This window comes from Rhinolophus ferrumequinum, chromosome 22, assembly GCF_004115265.2.
Source record: "Rhinolophus ferrumequinum isolate MPI-CBG mRhiFer1 chromosome 22, mRhiFer1_v1.p, whole genome shotgun sequence".
NCBI lineage: Eukaryota > Metazoa > Chordata > Mammalia > Chiroptera > Rhinolophidae > Rhinolophus > Rhinolophus ferrumequinum.
The window spans coordinates 1,607,186-1,628,369 of NC_046305.1; the positions used below are offsets into that span (position 1 = coordinate 1,607,186).

Here is a 21,184-nt window from a genome sequence, read left to right on the forward strand (position 1 = left end):
AAATGATAAATTCTGATATTTCTACTTCAAATTGAGTTAGAGTTAGATTTTTTTTTAAACTTCCTTGATTTTATTCCCTTACATTTTTTCTCTTATCTTGAACATGTTGGTTCCTAACACGTGTGATTACTTTTTTGCTTTATTATATTACACCTATGTCTATAATAAGATAACACTACTATTATTACCAAAAATAAATTTACTGCCTCTCCTAGAAGTAGACCTTGAGATTACAATTCCTGTAGAAGTGATTTAATAGACAGTGTTTTCAGAAAAACAAAACAACAGAAACGATAGATGTGTGGGATGTGGGTAGGGAAAGGAAGGAGACCAAACAAGGGAGTGAAAATAAGCTAAGTCTGCCAGGGAGCAGTGGGAATAGCTTCGGCCTCCCCTTGGACTTGTCCTAACCAACGCTGAAGAAGTTGGGGTATTTACATGGCAGCACCCATCAGTCGCTGAGCCTGGATTCCCAGGCACTGGTATCTTTCAGTCCAAGCAAAGCAGGTTCCGGCAGCCCAAGGGTGGGCCTTGGACCAAGGAGCAGGTGTGCCCATTGGTATTTACATGGCACAAGGGTGGCCTGTGTGCAGCCAACATAAAGGACCCAGGAAACATGGGCAGAACAGCGACCTTTGGGACAAGTGGGTCAGCAGGTGTGTCAGGTGCTCCTGACAGATTGTGGAACGTGACGACTGAGAATGGCCTCATTTTGTGCTCACAACTGTCCTGTGATGCAGCGACCACTACTGCCCCCGTTTTATAGATGAGGAAACGTAGCCACAGACACCAGCTAACGGGAGCTCAGGGCTCCGCTGTGCCGCCGGGAGCGGAGGCTCTGTTGTCCTGGTGACTCCATGAGGGCACCTTCACTGCACACATGTGTGCCCGTTGGTGGGATTTATATGGTGTGGGAGAGAAGGGGACCGCTGCGTCTGCAGGAAGCCCTCAGCACTTCAGGAAAAGAGGTGCCTTCAGGTTAACCAAAGGGCCTCCCCGCAGGGCCATGCTCTTTTCTCTCCACATGGAGCCCAGGCCTTTGTAGGGAAGGGAGGGGGGAGAATTTGGAAGAAACTAGAAAACACACTGTAATTAGCGTGAGGAGCTCAGAGAAATCTTTGTAAAGCTTTTCCTCCCGGACTCAGGGGTGGGCAGTAACCTCCTGTTTCAATCCAATCAATGAATAATTTTTCAGTTCCTGTCACCTCTGATTTCCCCAAGTTGCCTTAGGATCCTAGAGGTGAAAGATTCTGGAAAGGGATGCCAGCAAACCAAGGCCTAAGGCCTCACAGGTGAGTAGGGCAGACACCTGGACGGAGATTGCTGAAAGACTGACTGAAAGGCCTCGAGAGGTTTAGCCTGGGACTACAGGCCACTATGTCCTTCAACATCCTGTTTCCTGTGTCATCTGAATGAATTGTTCCTGTGGGTCTATCTGAGAGAGTGGTGTCAGGGCCATGCTGGCTATTAAATATTTCCAATGACTGTATGTGAGAGGACGCAAATTAATGAATAGCCTGAAAACACAGTAGTTAACCCCTGGAAGAGGGCACTTATGCTATGAATCATGGCCTTTGGAAACTGGCAGTTTACATTGAAGAATTCAATATGAATCAGAATCCAGGAGACTTGATTTGTAACTTGACGTGACAGACAGACCCTAGGGTGACCCCCAGGGATGGCTACGTCATGGTATTCACAAATTTGTGTGACCCTGCCCCTCCGGTGGGGGCAGGACCTGAGGATGGCTTCCAGCCAGCCAAGGTGATGGGACACCACCCCCTGGTTACATTACATTATAAACGACTCCCTCTGAGCGAGCTGAAGCTAATCACTCTCCCTGTGGCCTTGATGGAATATGCGGAAAGTTGGAGAAACCCACATGGCAAGGAACCGTGGGCAGCCCCTAGGACCTGAGAGCGGCCTCCAGCCAAAATCCTGCCCAAAGCCAGAACGCTTGCTATGTTCAGTGATGAGAATTATTAGAGAGCATAGAGCATAGAGAATTAAGTTGATATTTGTATTGTGGGGGGATCTCATAACTGTCTGGCACATGAGACCCTGCGTAGTCTTACCAGCACAGGCTGAGCGTATGTCCAGACGCCTCCACCTTCTACCTGTTTGCCTGAAGAGTATTCCAGGTGGGAAAGCATGCATAATGGAAAATACGTGTGAGAGGCTGCTGGCTTTGGACTTGGGGAGTCGACACTGTGACTCGTGCCGAGTCCCAGGGTTTCATGCTCGCAAAGGGTTAAGGCGTGCAGGTCTCCTGGACGTGTGGGGTGACGACAAGCAAGGAAGACACAAGTCTGGGGAGCGGAGGGGTTAGTGGGAAGCCAGTAAGACACGGGGCAGAGGAAAGAACCGCAGCGGTGAGGGGAGAAATGGCGATGCTGAAACCAGAGCGTAAGTAGGGAGGAGGCTGTGACGTCCTTCCCGCGGGGAACCGGGTGATGACCCAAGAGCTGCCAAGCCAGTGCAGTGACACGGTCAGAGCCAAATCACTTACCAGACAACAAATCCAACGGAAGCGGAGGAAAGCCCAGCCCCAGAGAAGGACGTTTTCAGTAGGAAAGCCTGCAGGAGAGCCCCTTCAACCCACGAGAGGTGCCAGGGTTCTTCCAGGCACCAGGAACCCCAGAGAATGGGAGACCTGGGCACCAAGGATCCAGGTCCAGTGCCCTCACCGCACAGCATGTCCAGGAGACTGCCCGCTGACAGCAAGCCCTTCAAAATGGTGTGCTGTGTTTGCTAGGATCCTGGATAAGCTGAGCATCTGATGGTAGGAGAAAACGGGGCCACCTGTAGGATGGGCGGGGCTGACCTCAGCCTGCCTCCCTGTGCAGCGCCACACACCTGGTCAGTGTCTGCCCTGTTGTGTTTTGCAAGCGTTGAATTAATTAGTCCTATTAGCCTTCGTCTGAAGTCAAACGCCAGATGATAATCTTCTATCTTGTAAGTGGAGCCATTGTGACTAAAGTAAGGCTTAAGCTGGGATTAAAGTTTCTCCCAACGGTGGGCTATTTCTCTACAAGTTCTCTTAAGACGCTGGGTACACACATTCAGAAGGCTCTAGCACCCTGTACGGTATTGAAAGCCAACAGGTGGCAACTTCCACAGCAGTATCCGTTTCTGTCGTCCTCAAAATCATCGTTCACTTTGATTCCTGAGAATCATCGTTCGCTTCAGTTCCTGAGAAGAGTCAGGTCACGTCTTCCAAGTTTTCCTGATCCTTAAGGTCCAACCAGACTGCCTGGGTTCTCAGGCCTACTATGCGCTATCTTTGTTGCCTCTGTTGCCCCTTTGCAAAATGGGGGCAATAATACTACCTCCCCATGGGGTTGTCGTGAAGAATTAAACACGCCGCACATGTTGGCTACCATTGTGTCATTATTTTTATTACTCATTCTTCTCATCCAGGCTAGTTCTTTGGCTTGGAACATACTGTTTTCCATTGTCTAGCAATTCTTACTAACTTCCAGAATTCAGTTCCACTCATACGCCACTTTCTCAGTGAGGTCTCCCATGGCCACTCTGTCCTCCCTCCAACCTTTCAAATTCTTCTACATGTTTCCACATGCAAATGTGTACAAAACGCAAATGTACGCTTTCCACAAAGTAAAAATACCCATGTGCTCGTACCGAGTGAAGCAGCAGGATATTACCAGCACCCCGTAGCCTGCTTGAAGCACCCCCACTGCTTCCGCCCTGCCCCAGGGGAACCCCTAACTTGATTTTTAATAGGATAGTCTTGTCTGGCAAAAACTCTGCTTAAACTTTTAAAAGGTCTTTGTCTCCTTTCAGCTGCTGTTGTGCTGGTGAGCCCCACCCGTGCCGCTGCGTGCCGTGCTCAGTTTATTCCCAGGGCTGCGTGGATGGACCATAACCCACATCCTCACGCTGCCGTTCACAGACATTTGGCGTGTCTCCTGTTGGGCTCTTACAGACAGTGCGCCTCTGAATGCCAGCGCCCACCTTTTTACGAATGCACGTGTGCGTTTCTAAGCCAAATGCCTCTCGTTGCAAAGTGTGAGCTTTAGGAGATATTGCTAAGCAGCTCCCGAAATCCTAACGTTTGCTCACCCTTGCAGTGCCCCATTGCTGGTTCCCACCTGCCTCCCTTCTATCCATCCGCTCTGTGGACAGTGCTTTGTCACTGTGCCTTTGGTTTTGAGTTCTCTGAGGTTGAATGAAGCGGAGCACCTCGTCATGTCACAGACCACTAGAATTTCTCTTCTGGAAGCCTGCATTTAAGTCATTTGCCTCTTTTTTCCTCTTTTCCCCTGTATTTAATATGTCCATCCATTATACTGCCCCCTCCTTTTTCCTTCTTTTCATTTTCTGCAAGCCCTCCTTTCTCTCCACCTTGTAAGTTCCCGGAAGGCAGAGCCAGAGTGTTCTCACCTTAGCACCCCCTGCAGGACCTGACATGCTGTGTCCCTGAAAACCCCCGCTGATGTGGGTAGGAGACTGGAGGTTCCAGTCCCTGTGGCCCACTGGCGTCTAAATGTGGTAGGAATTTCTCCTCTAGAACAGTGGTGGGCAAACCCGGAGTCTGGTCTGTGTGTGGAGACACCTGAGGGGATGTCTGACGTGTTCGGAGCCAGAATGGACCCTGTCCGGTTCGTAGCGACTGTCTGAGACTCTCAGGGAGAGAAAAAAACCATGAAGACATCAGCGATCCCTTTCTACGCTGAAAAGGAGCTTCTCTGGGAGGTGATGTGTTTTCTCCCATCCTGTGGTGCTGTCAGTATTGTTTTCCTCCATATAAATTGTCATTTCATTTGCAGGCACTTCCGTTATCTCCCTTCAGTTCCCAGTATATGGCCCAAACTATCTCTTTGTCTCATTTGGAAGTGCCCACATGGCCTTCCCTCACCGTGCAAGCTTTCCAATTCTGTCTCCTCTCCCCCGATTTCTAGTTACCCTCATTTATTCCATTCTTTCCTGGTCATTTCCTGGCCATTGATCTCCTGGGATTTATTTAGGACCAGTAAATACCTATTTTGCCTGATGGATATAATCCTAATCTAAATAATGTAGAAATGCTCTATTTAATGTTAGCAGGTGAACTTTAATAGAATTTCACCCACATAAATAAACATCCAAGTTTCACAATGTATAAAAAAATAATAAAAATGTTAATTGTGTGGATTACAGCTTTGAAATTCTGTGCTGAGCTCTCTAACACAGGCTTGCAGTTCCCAGCACATCGTCTCTGGGTTTATAATCGCCCCTCGAAGGTACTTCTCCGTGATGATCCTCATATAGATTTTTATTCATCCAGCACTTTCCAAAGAGGAAAACTCAAAGGCAACGGGAATTGGTGTTTCATGCTTGTCCAGCAGTGGTCACCCGTGGCTGTTTGTTAGAAACCTTGGGACGTGTCTGACCACTGGTGGTGTCTGGGAGCCACCCCACACCAGTTCATTCAGAATCTCTGGGGCCCATGAGTCCGTTTGCTTTAGAGATTTCCCAGGAAAGTCTAACACACACTGTAGTGGAGACCTGCTTAGCCTGTGGTGCAGACTATGAAGAAAGAACAACAAGTAAAAAATGCTGAAAAGTTAGTGGTCGGGTCTCCATTTAAGTCTGCAGCTCTGCGTCCTCAGAGGCGGGTGAGGGTCCGCTCTTTGGCCCAGTCCTGGATTTCTGCTTGCCCAAACGTGAGGTAAAAAACCAGGCCAAACATGTTGACAGCAGCAGACAGGAAAAAGACGTTCCTCCAGCCAGACATAGAATCCTGCAAGCAAACAACAGTCTCACAAGTTCCTTCCCCACCATCCTAGAAATCGTCCATTTTGTGTGTCACAATATTAGAATAACAGGCAATAGCCATTTAAGTTATCAAAGAAGGTTTTACGAAACTGTTAGAAAGAAAATCAGTCCAAGATGGACACGGTTCCAGGTTGAGATGGATTTTTCTTTAAACCCAAACAAATTCACCTACACTAATATTTTTTGGATTTCAACATTCGTGACAATATTATATCACTCATTTAAAATGATGCCTCAAATGACGTCATTGAGCTCTCCTCCTGTGTTCTCTCTGTTTCGCTTTGTTTCAGGCTGTTGACGTCCATCACAACAGCCAATGAGAGGGACATCATGCAGTGACAGGACATCACGTGGTGACGGGTCTGCCTGTACAACCTCCCCTGCCAAGCCCGTCACACTTCATCTCTGCCAGTGTAGTCACTGTTAACCCAGAACTAGGTCACATAAAGATATATTGAAAACAAAATGAAAATGTTGTTGTAAGTCGCCTCTCTTGGTCCTTCCGTCTCAGCCTGGCCCTTCCTGCCTTCCCCTCTGCCCTACCTGCCCCCTCCCACGCTGAGAAGCCTCACGGCCATGCGCCCTGCTCTGTCTCGTCATCCTCTTTCCACCGTAATTTAGCCTCCCTTTAAACTGGCCTTGGGACCCTTGTGTTTCCATTTTGTGCTGTTTTTCAAGTTGGAATGAATCTGAACCGCCTGTTCATAACCTCCGCCTGCCTTCACCTCTTACCATTCCTTGGCGTGTCATTCACTCTGCCGTGACTAAGAACTGCTTCATGCTTTCGTGCCTCTAGGAAGCCATCCCTGCTGTTTTCTCTGCCTGAACTGCTCATTACCGTCAGTCTAACTTTACTCATCTTCAGACATTCTGCGCGTATCTGCCCCCGGGACCCTGTCCTACCAGAGTCGGATTCAGAGCAGTTGTGTCTCCCCACCAGACCACACCATCCTCGGACGCATGTCTCCCGTGCCCGAAACGATACCTGCCACGCGCAGATGGTCAATAAAGGGCCCACCTGACTGATGAGGAAGCCGGTGGCCGTGGAGGAGATGATGCCAGCCATGAGCCCGAATCCCCGGGAGATCCCCATGAGGAAGCTTGCGTATCTGTGGGGAGATGATTGCATGGGTGGCTTTATCCAGAAAGCTGCTTTTCCACATAGAAAGCTTTCTAGAGCAGCCTTTTCTTATATGGAAAGATGGCTTTTCAAGCAACTCGACTTGAACGCAATTCAGCTCCAAAGGCAAAGTCATTTTGCCTCACCCCGGTTTTCCTTCACCTGAAGACATTCGGGGCAGTGTCCACTTGCGAACCCTGAAATCACCTACCACTGAGGCCACTGCCGGGGAACAAGTCAGGTTCCCACCTGGCTGCTTGGCACGGCTGGCAGTGTGTGGACAGGACACCAGATGTGGGACAGACTGCCAGGGTTTAAGTCCCGCCTTTGCCTTTGAGTGACGTGGGGCAGGCACGTGACCTGTGCCTCAGGCTGCTCTGTAGAGTGAGGCTAAGGAGAGGGCCTACCTATGCAGCTGTGAGGACCGGATGGGTGCACGTGAAGGTCCTTCACGTGGCGTTTGGGGAGGGCACATGCGTAAATGTGTGCTGATATCACCAACACTGGGCGTGTCCCCAAACACATGCATGTGGGCCCTTTCCCAGAGCACAGGCCAGTCTTGGAGGTGGGGGGAGGGGGGTTCGGGAAGCTGTTGCTCTAAAACGCCTTCGGTCACGGCCACACGCTGACGTTTCTCATTACTTGTCACTACTCTGCCACCGTTGATCATATATGAACAAAATGAAGGACTTGTTGAAGGAGACTAAGGCCCGACACCTCGGAGGGGCCGGGGAGGGGACAGCTCTTACCTGGGGGCAACATCTAAGGTGTTGATGATGAACCCCGAGTCACACAGGTTGCTGGTCCCAGGAATGAGTATGAGCAGGATAACGGTGGTCACGTGACTGGAAGCCACGAAAGGCAGGGCCACGGCACAGAGTGACGGGAGGAGCAGCCCTGGCGAGGAGACCCGCCATCAGGCACCCTCTCGCACGCACCGTGCGTGGCCAAAGGAATCGGCTAACCCAGCCCACACGCCCATGCTTACCGAGGGACGAGAAAAGTTTCCTAACGGTGATTAATCGGAGAAGATTCCTGGACAGCAGGAAATCTGCCAACTGACCTCCCAGAATCGTACAACTTGCGGCGGCAACAAAAGGCAGGGAGGACAGAAGGCCGCTCTGACGAGAGGAAGCAGGGACAGTGAGGACAGAGATGCAAGGACACGGAAGCCACCCAGCGGCCACCAGCCCATCCCCCGGCCACGTGGATGGTTCTAAGGGAATCAGCAGCCTGCTCCACATGAGAGGGACGCTGTCTCAGGGAAGACGGCCAGCGCTTGCATTACCTGATCTCCAGAGAAAAGTGACATTAATTTCTAAGGGACCCCGAGGGATCAGCTGCGGTGGCAGTGTGGCACAGCCGTTCAGAGCACGTATCGCGGAAGCTCCATCACTCAGAGGTTGTGTGACCCAAGCCAAGTCACCTCACCTCCCTATGCCCTGTCTCCACAGCTGTTCAGTGGGAATCATTCCAGTGGCTCTGTCAAGGTCATCGTGAGGGTGAACCGGTTGTGCGCAAAGCCAGAAGGCAGTGAGCAGCACGGGACTAATTAACTCCCTTCATCGTCACTGTCATTTGCATACAAGTGTCAGACGCATACTCACATCTCTGATGCTAACATGGAGCACAGAACTGATGTACGTCGGCAGGTACGTTATGATGATGGTGCATAACCAGAAATGGCTGAAAAACCCCGTGAAAATGGCCCAGAGTGGTAGGCATCTGACCATAGCCTTTATGGGGACAGATCGTCTAGGAGACGTGGGCTGAAAGGAAATATGTCATCAGCACGGGTACTGGCAGAGGCAGAGTGTACCTCCTCCAGAAAGGTCACAGAGAGCGGGGTGCATGGTACCTGCTGAGCGAGCGAGGACACGATGTATTCCTTTTCCCTGACACTTATGCATGGGTGATGCCTGGGGTCGTCATAAATCACAGTGAACCACAGCAGGCAGCAGACACAGCCGATGCCACCTGGGAAGTCGGGACCCAGTCAGTTTTCAGGCTGATTTGTGAGCTTGGCGGGGGAGGGGGCTTTCCTCTGACGTGGCACGCCTCCCCGCAACACACGGGTACCCACCACAAGGACCTAAATTTTCCCACTTCTTTGTTTTGATTGTTCTACAAATGTCTTTGAACTAAAGCTGTCCTCTCACAGACAGACTGCCGTTTGTCAGTGTCGAGCCTTCTGGAGATAACATGAGTGTGGAAGTGCCATCGTACTGCTAATTACTCTTAGAACTCCAGTGGCGGTGTGATGTCATTAGCGGCACTTTCTTACTACACAAATCATTGTCTTAGTTTGCAAAGATCTGAAGAGTCGGGACTGAAGGAGAGAGTAGCCATACACGCATGAAACAACCTGCCATAATATCAGTGTAGCAAGGGAAAATTCTCCAACACATTTACAAAGAACAGTGTTGTTTGTACTCAAACAACACATCCGTGATGGATTTCCAGAAGAAATATGTCTCGACAGTACTTGATTTACGTATGTGGACAAAAACGACCTGGGATTAGTGTCGTTCCTGAGAAAGCCATCCAAGCCAGAACCTTATTGACACCATTTGGTTATAACAATAGAACAGAAACTTGTCTCATTGCTGAGATGTGTCATCTGAAGAAGGTTCTGCGTTAAAAGATTCTGGGGACTAACGTTCTTTAAATTCCCTCTAATTACTGGATTCGTCCGTCCATTTATTTATAAAGCTATAGCCAGGAACCATGATAGTATAGCGTACAATAGAATGGACTCCATACCTCCAGCATTTCATAGTCTAGTGGAGATGGAGAAAATAAATAATTACACAATCTTATGGCATAACTCCTGGAGGTCCCCAGAGGGAAAGGTACCTTTATGTGGAGCTTTACACGTTTCACCTGGCAGGGGATAGGTTAAGTGCATCTTGGCAGACATAATAATTATAGTGAAATACGAAGACACACCCAAAGTGTTTCAAGTCCACTTTACCAATTTGATATGCTAACCACATGCAGAAGGAGACCTGGCATATCAGAGGTCATGGCAGAGGCTCCACAGAAGACATGGGGTAGAGAGGTTGCCCTCCTGACCTCTCAGAGGTCGGCGATGTGCATGGTTGTGCCCCGGACTAGAGTAAGAAAGCCACCAAGGCTCGGCATTCTTCATCACCTTCCATTTGATGAAGACTTTTCCTGTCACGTGGGAAGCATGGGGATGAGTGCCTGGGAAACGCAGACATTAGAGTTGAGAGAAAGCGACTCACCGAAGATGTAGAAGATGAAAGGCCAGCCCAAGGCCTGGGAGATGAGTCCCCCGACACAGAGGATGATGAAGGACCCAAACGCTGCCCCTGAAGAGAAGAGGGAGAAAAACACGCTCATGACACCAGAGAAGTGGGAGCGAGTGGCCGCCCTGGACATAGTCCCTTCTGTGAGGTGGCAGGCTGGGGATGACTGGTGACGAGTCTTTCTTATCTCCCCAACAAGCCCTGTGAGGTCATGAGAACTAATAATAATGACCGGCCTCCTGACACATTAATGCTCCTTATCACCAGCGTGACCAAATGGACATCCCTTAGTTTGTCACAGAAACCCTGCAACCACAGCACTCCTGTATTTCCTTATAATCAGAGCTACATTCTGGCAAGGTATGACAGGAGGTTGGGACCAGAAAAGGAAAAATTTTCAAAAATTAGTAAGAAACAGTCTCCCAGTTAGTAAGGAACTTCCCATCAAGTTGGGGAGAAAAGTGTGAACAAAATTATTACAAGTGTAGTACGACGTAGACCCTGGAGTCTGAACATATTTTATAGAGACCAACAATAAGAAATGCATTTTACATGGCAACACACACACACACACCCCTTAAACAAGTTTCAAAACCCTGCACTCAGCCATACCATGTGCAATACACTCCAGCATTTTCTATTCAATTGTATTTACTTTTATTTTTAAATACTGGTTTTGACCCATTTAATTGATTTTGTGACCTGCCTCCAATGGGTCACGATTTGGAAAAAAGAAGGCTGTAGAATATAAATATAATAAACCCACAATGCGCTATGAAAGAACACATGAGGGGAAATTAAAACCAATGGTAAATTTAAGAACTGTTTACGTGAGCCAAGCAGTAGGTGGTAAAAGGAGCTGGAGCTTTGGCAAAAACAGAGGACTCTCCAGGAAAGTGAGCCAGTGAAGTGAGGCCAGAGAGGAGCCAGTGCAGTGTTGGGTTGGGGCCTGAGCCTGCTTACAGCCGGGCGTTGGGTGGAAAAGCGGCTGGGAGCACGCGGGAGGGCAGCTTTGTATCCAGGCAGCGAGGAGGTCAGTTTCATCTGCATCATGGAAGAGCACAGTGAAGGACCCCGAGCAGGTGAACAGACATGCCCAGGTGTGCGTCAGGGAGACCACGTGGCTTTGATGGAGCCAGACGGTTGGAGGAAACAAGGCTGGAGGAGAGGGAAGACCAGCCGGGAGCATTTGCAGATTGAGGAGATGGTGAAAGCTGCAGAGGAAGCAGGGTAGCTGGGGAGTAAACGTGTGCGGATGCAGCCGTGCGTGGGACTCCGGAGCGAGAGGCGTGAGGGCACCTCAGCGTGTGGTCTAGTGTGCACCCTCAGGGCCATCTGCGGGCAGACGGCAGCGATGAAGCTGTCCTGTCCTCCCAGCGAGCACACTCGGTGGCGGTGACGGACAGTGTACTCTGGGGCCACACCGCCTGGCTCAAATCCCGTTCTACCACCTGACTGGGTTAGCACTGGGGCATTTTACTTAATCTCTGTCTGCATATGTTAATTCCCTCCTTTGTAAACTGCAAGTTAAAAATAGTAGTTACACCAGAGGGTTGTAGGGATCAGCTGAGAACACGGAATAGCTTGGAGTGACGTGAGCCCTTCAAATGCTTCCTTTGCAGCTTCCAGCCTCGCTTCTCCCGTACCACTCTGAATTCTGACAGTCTCAATTCTCACTTGTAAATCTTAGCTAAATTGGCCTGTGTACAGGGTACTTTATCTTTTTCTACTTATGCAAATTCTCTAAGGTCTCCCCGTTTTCCGGCAATGCTTTTCTCATTTCTTTAAGACAATGGTCCTTTCTGCTTCTGAGCCTGAGTGGCTTTCCAGGGCCAACACATCTCCTGTTATGCAACCATCTTACGTTGTTGAATTTGGGGGAGTCACTTTAGTCCCCTCCCAACCCCCCCGCCCCCGCCAGCATAGCAAGAAAGATGCCGCAGGGCTGTGACCCACGCGTGCCCCCTTACCTGACCCCGCAACGCTGGTGAGCTTGCTTCGTTCCAGTGGGGGGGCCCATTTGGCCCAGATTGTAAACTGACCTGTCCACGCCATTCCCTAAAAGGAAAATCTTTGAGACCTTTGATCTCTGGACAATTCGGGAATGCTGGAGGTTAGGAGGTATCTGAATACCTGGGCCACGCCTTGGAGTGTCCGGATGGCAACGAGCAGGGTCACTCCAAGGTCAGCAGCCAGGGGTGTGAAGAGCGTGAGGAGGGAGGACGTCAGCAGACCGGCCCCCAGCATCTGCTTCGCGCCGAATATGTCCGCTAAGTACCCGCTTGGGATGAGAGTCAGTATTATGCCATAGCTGATGGAGCTGAAGATGACACCCTGCGTCTCTGGGCTCCACGTGTACACGGAGGTCTGGGGAGAGGACACGGGAAACGCTTTAGGAAAGTCGACTTCTCAGCCAGAGCTGCTCGGGGTTGCTGGGGCCCGACTCTTCAGCATCAAACTTGGTTTTTCTCTATTTTTTATCTAACTTAGATATTCCACCTTTTCCAAACAAGCGACCAAGTACACCCTGAATTCCCTCCTCTCAGGGGAAAAGCAAAAACAGAGGATATGAAGAAGGAAAGAGATAAAGAAATAATTACACAGACGGAGGGTAGAAAGATGAAGATGAGAGGCTGAGAGGAATTTCATCTGGGGAAGAGCTTCCTCAAACTAGTTTGCTTCAGTGAAAGGTAGACGACACGTTGACTCTCCGTTGAAAGAATGAGAAAGACACAACTTGACGGCGCTCTCATCAAAACAGCCCCTAAGGGAGACGAGGGAACCACGGCCGGCTGTCTACACCGCATCCTGCACGTAATGATGTCACAGACTTCTTCTGACGAAACCCAGGAACTGTTTCATTGTCCCTAGACATGGGGCATCATGCTACAAATTGACGTAAAGTGCCAAAATACATAAAATGTGAAACATTTTGTTTATAAATAATGTAAGACACACACACGATTCCTATCAGAATTCAAGTGTGAGGATGAACCTCAGTAAAACAGGGAGCAGTATTTGAGCCATCCTTTGGAGCATGACTGGGATTTGTACAAAGAGAAGTTGGAGAATTCATTCTCGTGGAAGAAACCAGCAGAAGTGGACGTGCAGCTCTTGGAAAGCTGTGGCAGGGTGGGGAACTGGCCAGGCCTCTGCTGAGCTCAGAGCAGACGGGAGTCTGGCACCCTGACGGCATTGTGGACCCTTAGCATGGGAGAGTCTGTGTGTAGAGTGAATGACGGAAGAAAGACTGAGGCAGAGAAGTCATTAAAACCAGCTGGGTCCAAGGTGATAAAATCAGGAAACGTGAGGGTGACATTAGCAGTGCACAGTGAAGGACAGATTCAAGGGAAAGTTTTTAAACAGGGTAATAATCGTGATTCTCATGCAAATATAAAGTGAATGTGTGATAGTTTTTGTTTTTTTTTAACTCATTGATGAATGAGAGAGTTGGTAAGAAGTTACAACTGGTCCAAAGGAGAGCTCCAAGAACCACATATTTGCACATGTAAGTAGAGAGTGATGCTGAAATTGAATTTAAATATATGGCAAGACCGGCTTATTCCCCTGGGGGCAGGGGGCAGCGAGTATCAGTTGATTTTCCATGGGACACAATTCATTTGCAGAGCGAGGGGTGGAAGTCACCGGCCTTGGTGCTTGTCGCCAATAACGTACAGAGTTGGCAAATGGCTGGAGGACACTGGCAGGCGCAGAGCCCTGCAGGGCCAGGCAGAAAGGCGCACTGAGACAGTGCCGAGCTTTGCACGGAAGACGCCCAGTCATCTGTTCTTTTTTTTAGCAGTTTTCACAATCTTTCCCTCTATCCTCTCACCTTGTAATTATAATAACTTCAATGAAAGATCATTATCACAGAGGTAAACCATCTCTCAGAGAAAAACAATCCCAATCCTTTTGAGTTTGTCCTTAAAAAACGTGCGCTTCTGGATGCCACAGAATGAAGACCCAAGTCTTCCAGTGGGACTGCGGTTTCCGTCCCAGCCACGCGCCGCCTTCTCCCCGCGCTTCCCCTTACCCTTGTGTTGAACTCCTGGATGGGTCTGCCGGGGTCCTCAAGGGCGTCAGCCGCAGGTTCCGCTGCGGAGACGTTGGACAGAGCTGTGTGCCGGGTCCCGTTCACCATGGCGATGACGGCGATGCTGAGGCTCACGCGCTGCGTCACCAGGGTGAAGTTTGAGAAGTGCATGATGACAGCCAGCCCGTAGCGCAGGGAGCAGAAACCCGGACCTAGGGGGCGGCACAGGAGAAGCCCCGAGCTGCCCACTGAAGCGGCCCCTTTCCGCTCCCGCCAAGGTCAAATCCAAACCAACCTCAGGGGACCTCACACAGTCCCCCTGTCTTTTGTCACCAGAACAACCACGACTACAACCCTCCTTTGTCATATCCGTTAGGTGGCTTCATGATGTGAATCCGGGATCTTACATCAAGTAAAGCCTGTAGAGCCTTTTTATCTCAGAGGGGTGGGAAGCAGGTGACAGACAAATAAGGGAAAACCTAAATGAGGGCAGGTGTGTCACATTGTTCCACAATAAAGAGAACGGGGAAGATGGTGGCAGAGCCGTGACAAAACCCAGCTGCAAGTCACTGGTCCCGTATGTTTTGCATATTTATTTACCATAAATCTTGAAAGTTTATACTTAGCTGCTTTTGAATGAAGGTGATCGAACGTGCAAGAGTTCTCTTTAAAATAACTGAGAGAGAGAAAAGGAGCATTTCCACTTACTCCTAGGGCAATATTCACTCGGAAACATTTTTGTTGTGTGTGCCCTGGCTGTGCCTTCACATGTGTGCAGCTTTTCCAACAATTAACTCACAGAAGCGTTTTTACGAGTCTGTAGGTGACACGGTGCTGCGGTAGTTCTCAGTATGTTACAAGGGTTAACACGTTCTCTTTACAAAGTCCCCAGGAAGTGGAACAGTGGGCCAATATTGAAAGGGTTCCCATATGAATGATGGAGTCAACTTTTTTTTTTCCCCCATATTTGGAGAACTGGAACTAAAGAGAAACAAAGACAGAACCTGTGGAGGAACAGAAAAAATGTAACGGCACAAATCATTTTTATCCGCCAGTTGGCTCAGGGATAGGTGGCCGGCAAAATAAGTATTTCCATTCCTGCGGTTTCCAAGCTCAGGACAAATAGCGAGCCACTTGGCAAGGATATTATAGCAGGAAGTCATGCATAGGTTGGGGGTTTGTTTAAGGTAACATTTTCAAGACTCTTTCCATTCCTCAGGTCTCAGGATTGATTTCTGATGGAAAATTCAGTGGGGCTCCCCATGGAAGAAGCAAGAGGTGACAGGATGAGGGGCTGGCACTGGTCCAATGTTACACTGAGAGTCTCTACAACAAGGGTGTGATAGAAGCAGGAGGATGGGGGCGAGGGTGAGTAAGGGGCACTGGAGAAAAAGGGACCGCTCTCCCACCAGGCATGCGGCAAACACAGAAGGTGGCTTTACCTTTCCTGGTGGACGGCTTCTCCTCCATCTGGCTGCTCTTGGAAACGGTACTGCACTTTGTGATGGGGTCCCCCTCTTCCCTGAATCTCTTTGACCGCGACAGGCTTTGATCTGCGGGGAGAACCACAATCCAAAATCTGACACACAAACTACTTCCTCATGCAAGTGGTGTCCTTCCCTCAGCATCAGGAAAACTGTGATTCGACACAGACTGCTTTCCACTGGCAGCACAGCCTTCAGTGCTTCCGGAGGAAGTCTGGCTTTCTTATAAAAGTCAGTCCCACCTATGTCATTCCAATTCTTTACCCGTCCATTTCCTTTCCTGTCCTTTCTGAGCAGTGCTGCAAGAGGAAAATGAGAAAAGTGCAAACCACCTAAAACTGTGCAAAGGTGAGGACGGCGATGGCTGGAGGTGGGTCAAAGGGCAGGGAAGTTAAGTTCAGCACAAAAGCTGAGGATGAAGGTCCCGGAGTAGCCTTCCCTTTCACTCTGACCATGTTTGTATCCCTTCCGTACAATTGGAACGCTACATGGTGTCATCTATGAACAGGAAAGATGACATTGTGCAACACTTGTATGTATTACCCTTAAAGGTTGAAAAGGTTGATTCCTGTCTTTGCTACACACAATTTGGATACTTCATTGGCTGAAAAGGTCTTAAATCATCTGTAAAATCATACTGGATGGGGGGCTTTCCACTATAATTATGAATAACTCCTGCTCGTTTGACAGGTAAAGAGAATGCATGACCCCAAAGGGACATGCTTGATACTTGTGCACCCATCAAACTCTCTTTGGGGATACATACACTTGTTTCTTTTAGGAACAATCCTCACCCTAAAACTATTCTAACTTTTGCAGCCACTTCTAAGCAGAAAGATCCATGACAAACACACGGACGGGGCTTCTGTTTCCTCACTCAAAGCTTTGCATCTTTTCTGCACATAAACTCAGTAAGACTTACCCGCCCCCTTCAGGGTGGTCATAAGCTATGACCTTAGGACAAAGGCTCATAAAGAAAGATCCAGATGAGGACTTCTGCCCCCAGATTCCTTGGCAGTATTAGTTAGCACAGCACAGTACGGGAGAGAAAGTAACCTAACAATAAAAGTGTGGCAATTTTAATAGATTCTTATGATGTATTTGAAGATTTGAATGACATTAGGGAAATGCTTGTACTCTCGCGTGCAAAGCAGGCTCTACACCTGTGTTACGTGAAGGACCCCAGACAGAGAAACAGACTCACACAGGCTGGTTACCAGCTACGGTGGTCACATCAGCCTTTGTGATTTTCCAGTTACCAAGTGGTATTTTCCCCCCCTACAATTAGTAGATACGCATCTTATATTGAGAAGAAGCTAAGTGTCTTTGAAAAAACAATAATTAGGCTTCTTGACCATGGTCAGGAGGGCTTTCTGCTTGCCACGTGTCTCTAGAATTCTGGGAAAATCTCCCCATCTATGCTGTGAGTGTTTCTATTTTCATCCCCATGACCCCAGCTGGACGCCCAGTTGCTAACAGGAGAAAGTCAGCACCGGGAAACGCTGTGTGTTCTCTATCTTGGGAAGCCATCAGGCTCGCTAGGATGGGGGAATACCAGGGCTTGAGCCCAGCGTTCCACCCTGGGATCCCAGCTGAAGCAAGCTGGATGGACACCGGGTTGACCCAGCGTTTGGGCCATTTTCTGTTTGATTCCCCCTCATTATGTGCAACCCCTAGACTTGGCTGGAGGCAACTCCTGAACCCCCCATACAACTACAAGCACTCCCACTCTATGTAAATCTGTCCCACCAACCCGTCCACTAAACCTTGTAAAAACAGAATTCTGCAGCTGAAGGAGACTCAGAGGGCCTCCGGCCAGGCTGTGGATTTTATCGATGAGAAGATGGGTGTGCAGAAAGCCGCAAACTGCCTCCAGCCACGGGGTTTTCCAGGCAGCCCAGATGGCGCCCTTTCCGTTAATCCGACTTCCCCTTATGCTCACATTTTAAGCACAAGCACTCTGTAAGCAGAACAGGGTAGGTTTGCGTTGCAGTATTTGAGAGGGATGCATGACTTTAAATTTTTAATCCTGTATCCCAGAAGGAAATTGGGTGGTGAAACAATGCTTCCAAGTTGAGCTCTGAATATTTCAAAGAATAAAAACGACGATTCTCTCTTGCGTTTTGTTGGTGAAATCATATCCCAAACCCGTCACGTTAGCTGTCCTTCCCCTGCCCTCTGCTGCCATCCCTACCTCGGCTTTACGGTTTCAAACGCGCCTCTGAATTTTGTCTCGATAGCTGATTTCAGTTGTTAATTTCCCTGTTTCCTTTCCATGAGACAAACACAGAGCAGGCGGACTTGTCAAACCATTCCAACCAGGGTCTTTCTGGGACGTGATAATGGAAACTATTTCTCTGAAATAATCCCAGAAGCATATAAAATGACGGAGCCTGAGTGCTGGCATAATCGATGTGCTTTAGAGACAGTGAAATGTCTTAGCCCAGCGGAGAATGCTGGCAGGGAACTTCCCCTTGACGCTTGTAAAACAGTGAACCCTAGTGTCAGAGCTATACACAGACAGAGAAGATTGAAGTGAAATTAAGTTAAAGGAAAATGCTACATTTTAAAGGTAATTTTGACACGATGGAGTTGTGATTTGATATACAATTAATCATATAGACAACATGGTTTATGCATAAGCAAAAGAAGAGTTATTTTTCTCCCTCCTATTCCGCTGAGTGTCAAACTCACTATTCTGCTCTGATGGCTTCTCTGTCACTCTTAGGTCTCCCCTGACACCCAGCCTGTCTTGCATCACCTCTGTTGGCTGAGGCCCCTCGTTTGCTCAGGGTAAATGTTACCTGTAGTTGAAGGAGCATGAACCTGCTGTTCAAAGGGCGTCTCGGGACCTACGGCTTTTACGCTCTTCACAGTCTGAGTAAAGCAGGTGTCATGAGCTCCCCAAGCTTTACTCGTTTCCTGGGGAAAACGGGACACTATGACTTCAGGGGACCGTTGTGAGGCGGTAACTACAGGCCGAAAACTGCGACTGATGGTAACAGCGGCAACACTAGCAGACGGGCACGTGGGCCTCTGCAGTGATTCAGTGCAGGCTTCCAGCAAACAGACTAGGTCTCTACAAAAAGGATTTTGACTGATTGTTAAATGGGCTTTAAACTTTTCCTTTTAAAAGTGGAATCCACTTCTAGGCTGGAATCCACGAGTCGGATGAGGAACGGATTCATTGCTACAAATATCCCAGAATATGGGAAGAAGTCACCGTTTCTGTGTTGGTAAAACTGAGACTCCTTTCATCACCTGTCTGCCTTTCTGAAAGGCTGGTCGTTCTGAAATAAAGCCAATTATTCCAGTCGGTCATATATATCATGCTGTCGTTTCATTTATGAATTTAATCATGGAAAGAAAGAAACACAAAAAGTGTACTGAGCACCAAGAGTGGGCAATCCTAGGTGGCAGGGCTATGCCAAACTTCAGGGGCAGCTGGGGGCACTGCCGTGGGGACCTCAAAACTTGGCTTGTCAGGAGATAGTCAGGAGTACCCACGCACCTCTCCTCCGAGTGACAACCTCAGGCTACGGCTTCCAGGCCCACGTGAGCCCAGCTGTGCCTGCCTGTGGCCACCTTCCCTGAGTCTTTCCCCAGGCTTCCCATCCGAGCCCTAACCACCATCTCTGGGCACCTTCCCTCAGCTCACAAACCAGCCGATCTCCACAAGCGCACATGTTTTCTCACCGTCGATTTTACCCACACCTTTATTCATATTCTCCTTTTCTTGAGAGACAATTTGAGAAATCTCCAAGGGCTCATTAGCCCCAGTCCCCAAACCTAAACCTTGTAAGTTCTGGTCCAGGATTTTATTCCACAGCCAGAGGCCGACCAGTTCACCAGGGTGTCACAGCTAATGCTCGTGGAATCCTCAGAGCTGGGACCATTGTCCCCAGTGTCCCTGGCACTGGTGGCCTCTCAAGCCTGGCTCTAGGCTCCTGACTGACTCGATTACCTTTTTTAGAAGTCTCTCCTTTGTTCTGGAACCAGATGGAGGTCCTTAGGCGGCTGGTATTTTCCCTCTGACTTTCCCTCCCTTTAATAGCTCTTTGATGGGTAAGTTATTATCATCTGCACCTGACCCAGAAAGAAGAAAAGCACTTACCTTCACCATTAAACCAGTGTCTTAAGCCCTAGACTCTAATGCTACCTTGACGTTGTTGCCGTCCCTTCTCCCCTTTCAAACAATTCCGCTGTTTCACAAGGATAAATAACAGGCCACGTGGCAGTCAGACAGCAGTGAGTTTGGCTCCAGCACTCTCAGAGCAGAGCCCGAGTCTGGCTTTGCTGCTTAATTTTTAACTTTATTTGGAAGTTCTCACTGACAGAATGAGTATCTCCAAAGGTGACACCATGTTTTCCTGCTTTGAACTTTGCATACAACTGAAAAAGTCAACAAGACCTTCTCCTGAAAGGAAGGTGGCGTGGTGCGGAAGAAAGAGCAGGGCTGAGGGGACAGAGAGCTGAGGTCAAACCCACCTTCACTTCCGAGTGTTTTCCGTGGCCTCGGACACATCACCCAGCCTCTTTGGACTGGTTTCTACACCGGTCAAGCAAGGGTGAGGACTCATGGTATCGTTGGGCAGATTAAATGCGGTATGTCTGCTACCTGGTGGGAGGTCCTCCAGGGAAAGAGGCGTTCCTTCCCGGCAGCGGCTCTGTTACGTCAGGTAGGCTTTCCATAAGCCGCTGGTGCCCACAGCCTCTGATATTCCCTGAAGCTGCCCTGAGCCCTCCCTTCCTAACCTAGTCTCTGCTTCACGCCTGGTTCTTGAACTTGTGTCCCAGTTTTGATTCTTACGTGTCGGACTCTGGTTGCTACTGGGTCTTCCCAGGTTGATTCCCGACCCTCATAAAATGAACTGGGGTCCGTCCTTCCGGCTTTATTAGCTTCAAACTGCCTCAGTTGAATCTCCCTGTCTCACCATTGGTCCCCAAAAGCCTTTTGGAACCAGCCAGCACTCTAGCTTAGCTTCTCGGTTCCTCCATGTTAGTTATGGAGGAACACCATAAGGGTCACACAGATTTGGTGACTTAAAACAACACATTTATGTTTACAGTTCAGGAGGTCAAAAGTCCAAACTGGGTTTCGATGGGCCCCAAAGTCAAGGTGTTGGCAGGGCCACACTCTTTCTGGGGGTGTCAGTGGAGAACCCATGTCCTTCCCTTTGCCAGCTTCTGGACTCACCTGCGTTCTTCGGCTCACGGCCCCTTTGTCCGTCTTTAAAGGAGGCTGCACGATGTCTTCAAGTCTTTCCCTCTCACTCCGACCATCCCGCCTCCCTCTTCATAAGGACCCTTGTAATTATATTGGATTCACTTGGGAAATCCAGGATAGTGTTCCCATCTAAATCCTTAACTTAAATCCCATACGTAAAGTCCCCTCACCCTATGAGGTAACGCGAATACAGGTTCCAGGGCTCAGGGTGTGGACATCCTTGGGGGGCATTACTCAGCTGACCACAGTCCACTTTTCAGGAGTGGGTGA

General features: G+C 49.1%; 1 protein-coding gene across 2 annotated transcripts; it reads right to left on the bottom strand.

The window, feature by feature from the left end:
* Positions 1 to 5,073: 5,073 nt before the first annotated feature.
* SLC17A2 (solute carrier family 17 member 2) lies at positions 5,074 to 20,303 on the bottom strand. Of its 2 annotated transcripts, none has more exons than XM_033093867.1 (12): positions 20,176 to 20,303; positions 15,646 to 15,756; positions 14,204 to 14,415; positions 12,304 to 12,537; positions 12,141 to 12,228; positions 10,147 to 10,233; positions 8,757 to 8,875; positions 8,506 to 8,667; positions 7,887 to 8,019; positions 7,648 to 7,795; positions 6,797 to 6,887; positions 5,074 to 5,743 (listed from the first exon to the last, which is right to left on the bottom strand). In XM_033093867.1, exons 1-12 carry the CDS (start codon positions 20,210 to 20,212, stop codon positions 5,609 to 5,611), a joined length of 1,557 nt encoding a protein of 518 aa, XP_032949758.1. In that variant the 5' UTR covers positions 20,213 to 20,303; the 3' UTR covers positions 5,074 to 5,608. The 2 variants fall into 2 exon arrangements, with proteins under 2 accessions (XP_032949758.1, XP_032949759.1); XM_033093868.1 differs by lacking the exon at positions 20,176 to 20,303 and adding an exon at positions 19,802 to 19,964.
* Positions 20,304 to 21,184: the final 881 nt, after the last annotated feature.

Coding starts and splice junctions, on each gene's coding strand:
- SLC17A2 (XM_033093867.1), bottom strand. CDS start 20,212: ATGTGTCCGAGGCCACGGAAAACACTCGGAAGTGAAG. Junction 14,416..15,645: donor GAAGCCGTCCACCAGGAAAG/GTAAAGCCACCT, acceptor GCCGCCCCCTAG/GTCCGGGTTTCTGCTCCCTG. Junction 12,229..12,303: donor CACTCCAAGGCGTGGCCCAG/GTATTCAGATAC, acceptor TTTTCCTTTTAG/GGAATGGCGTGGACAGGTCA.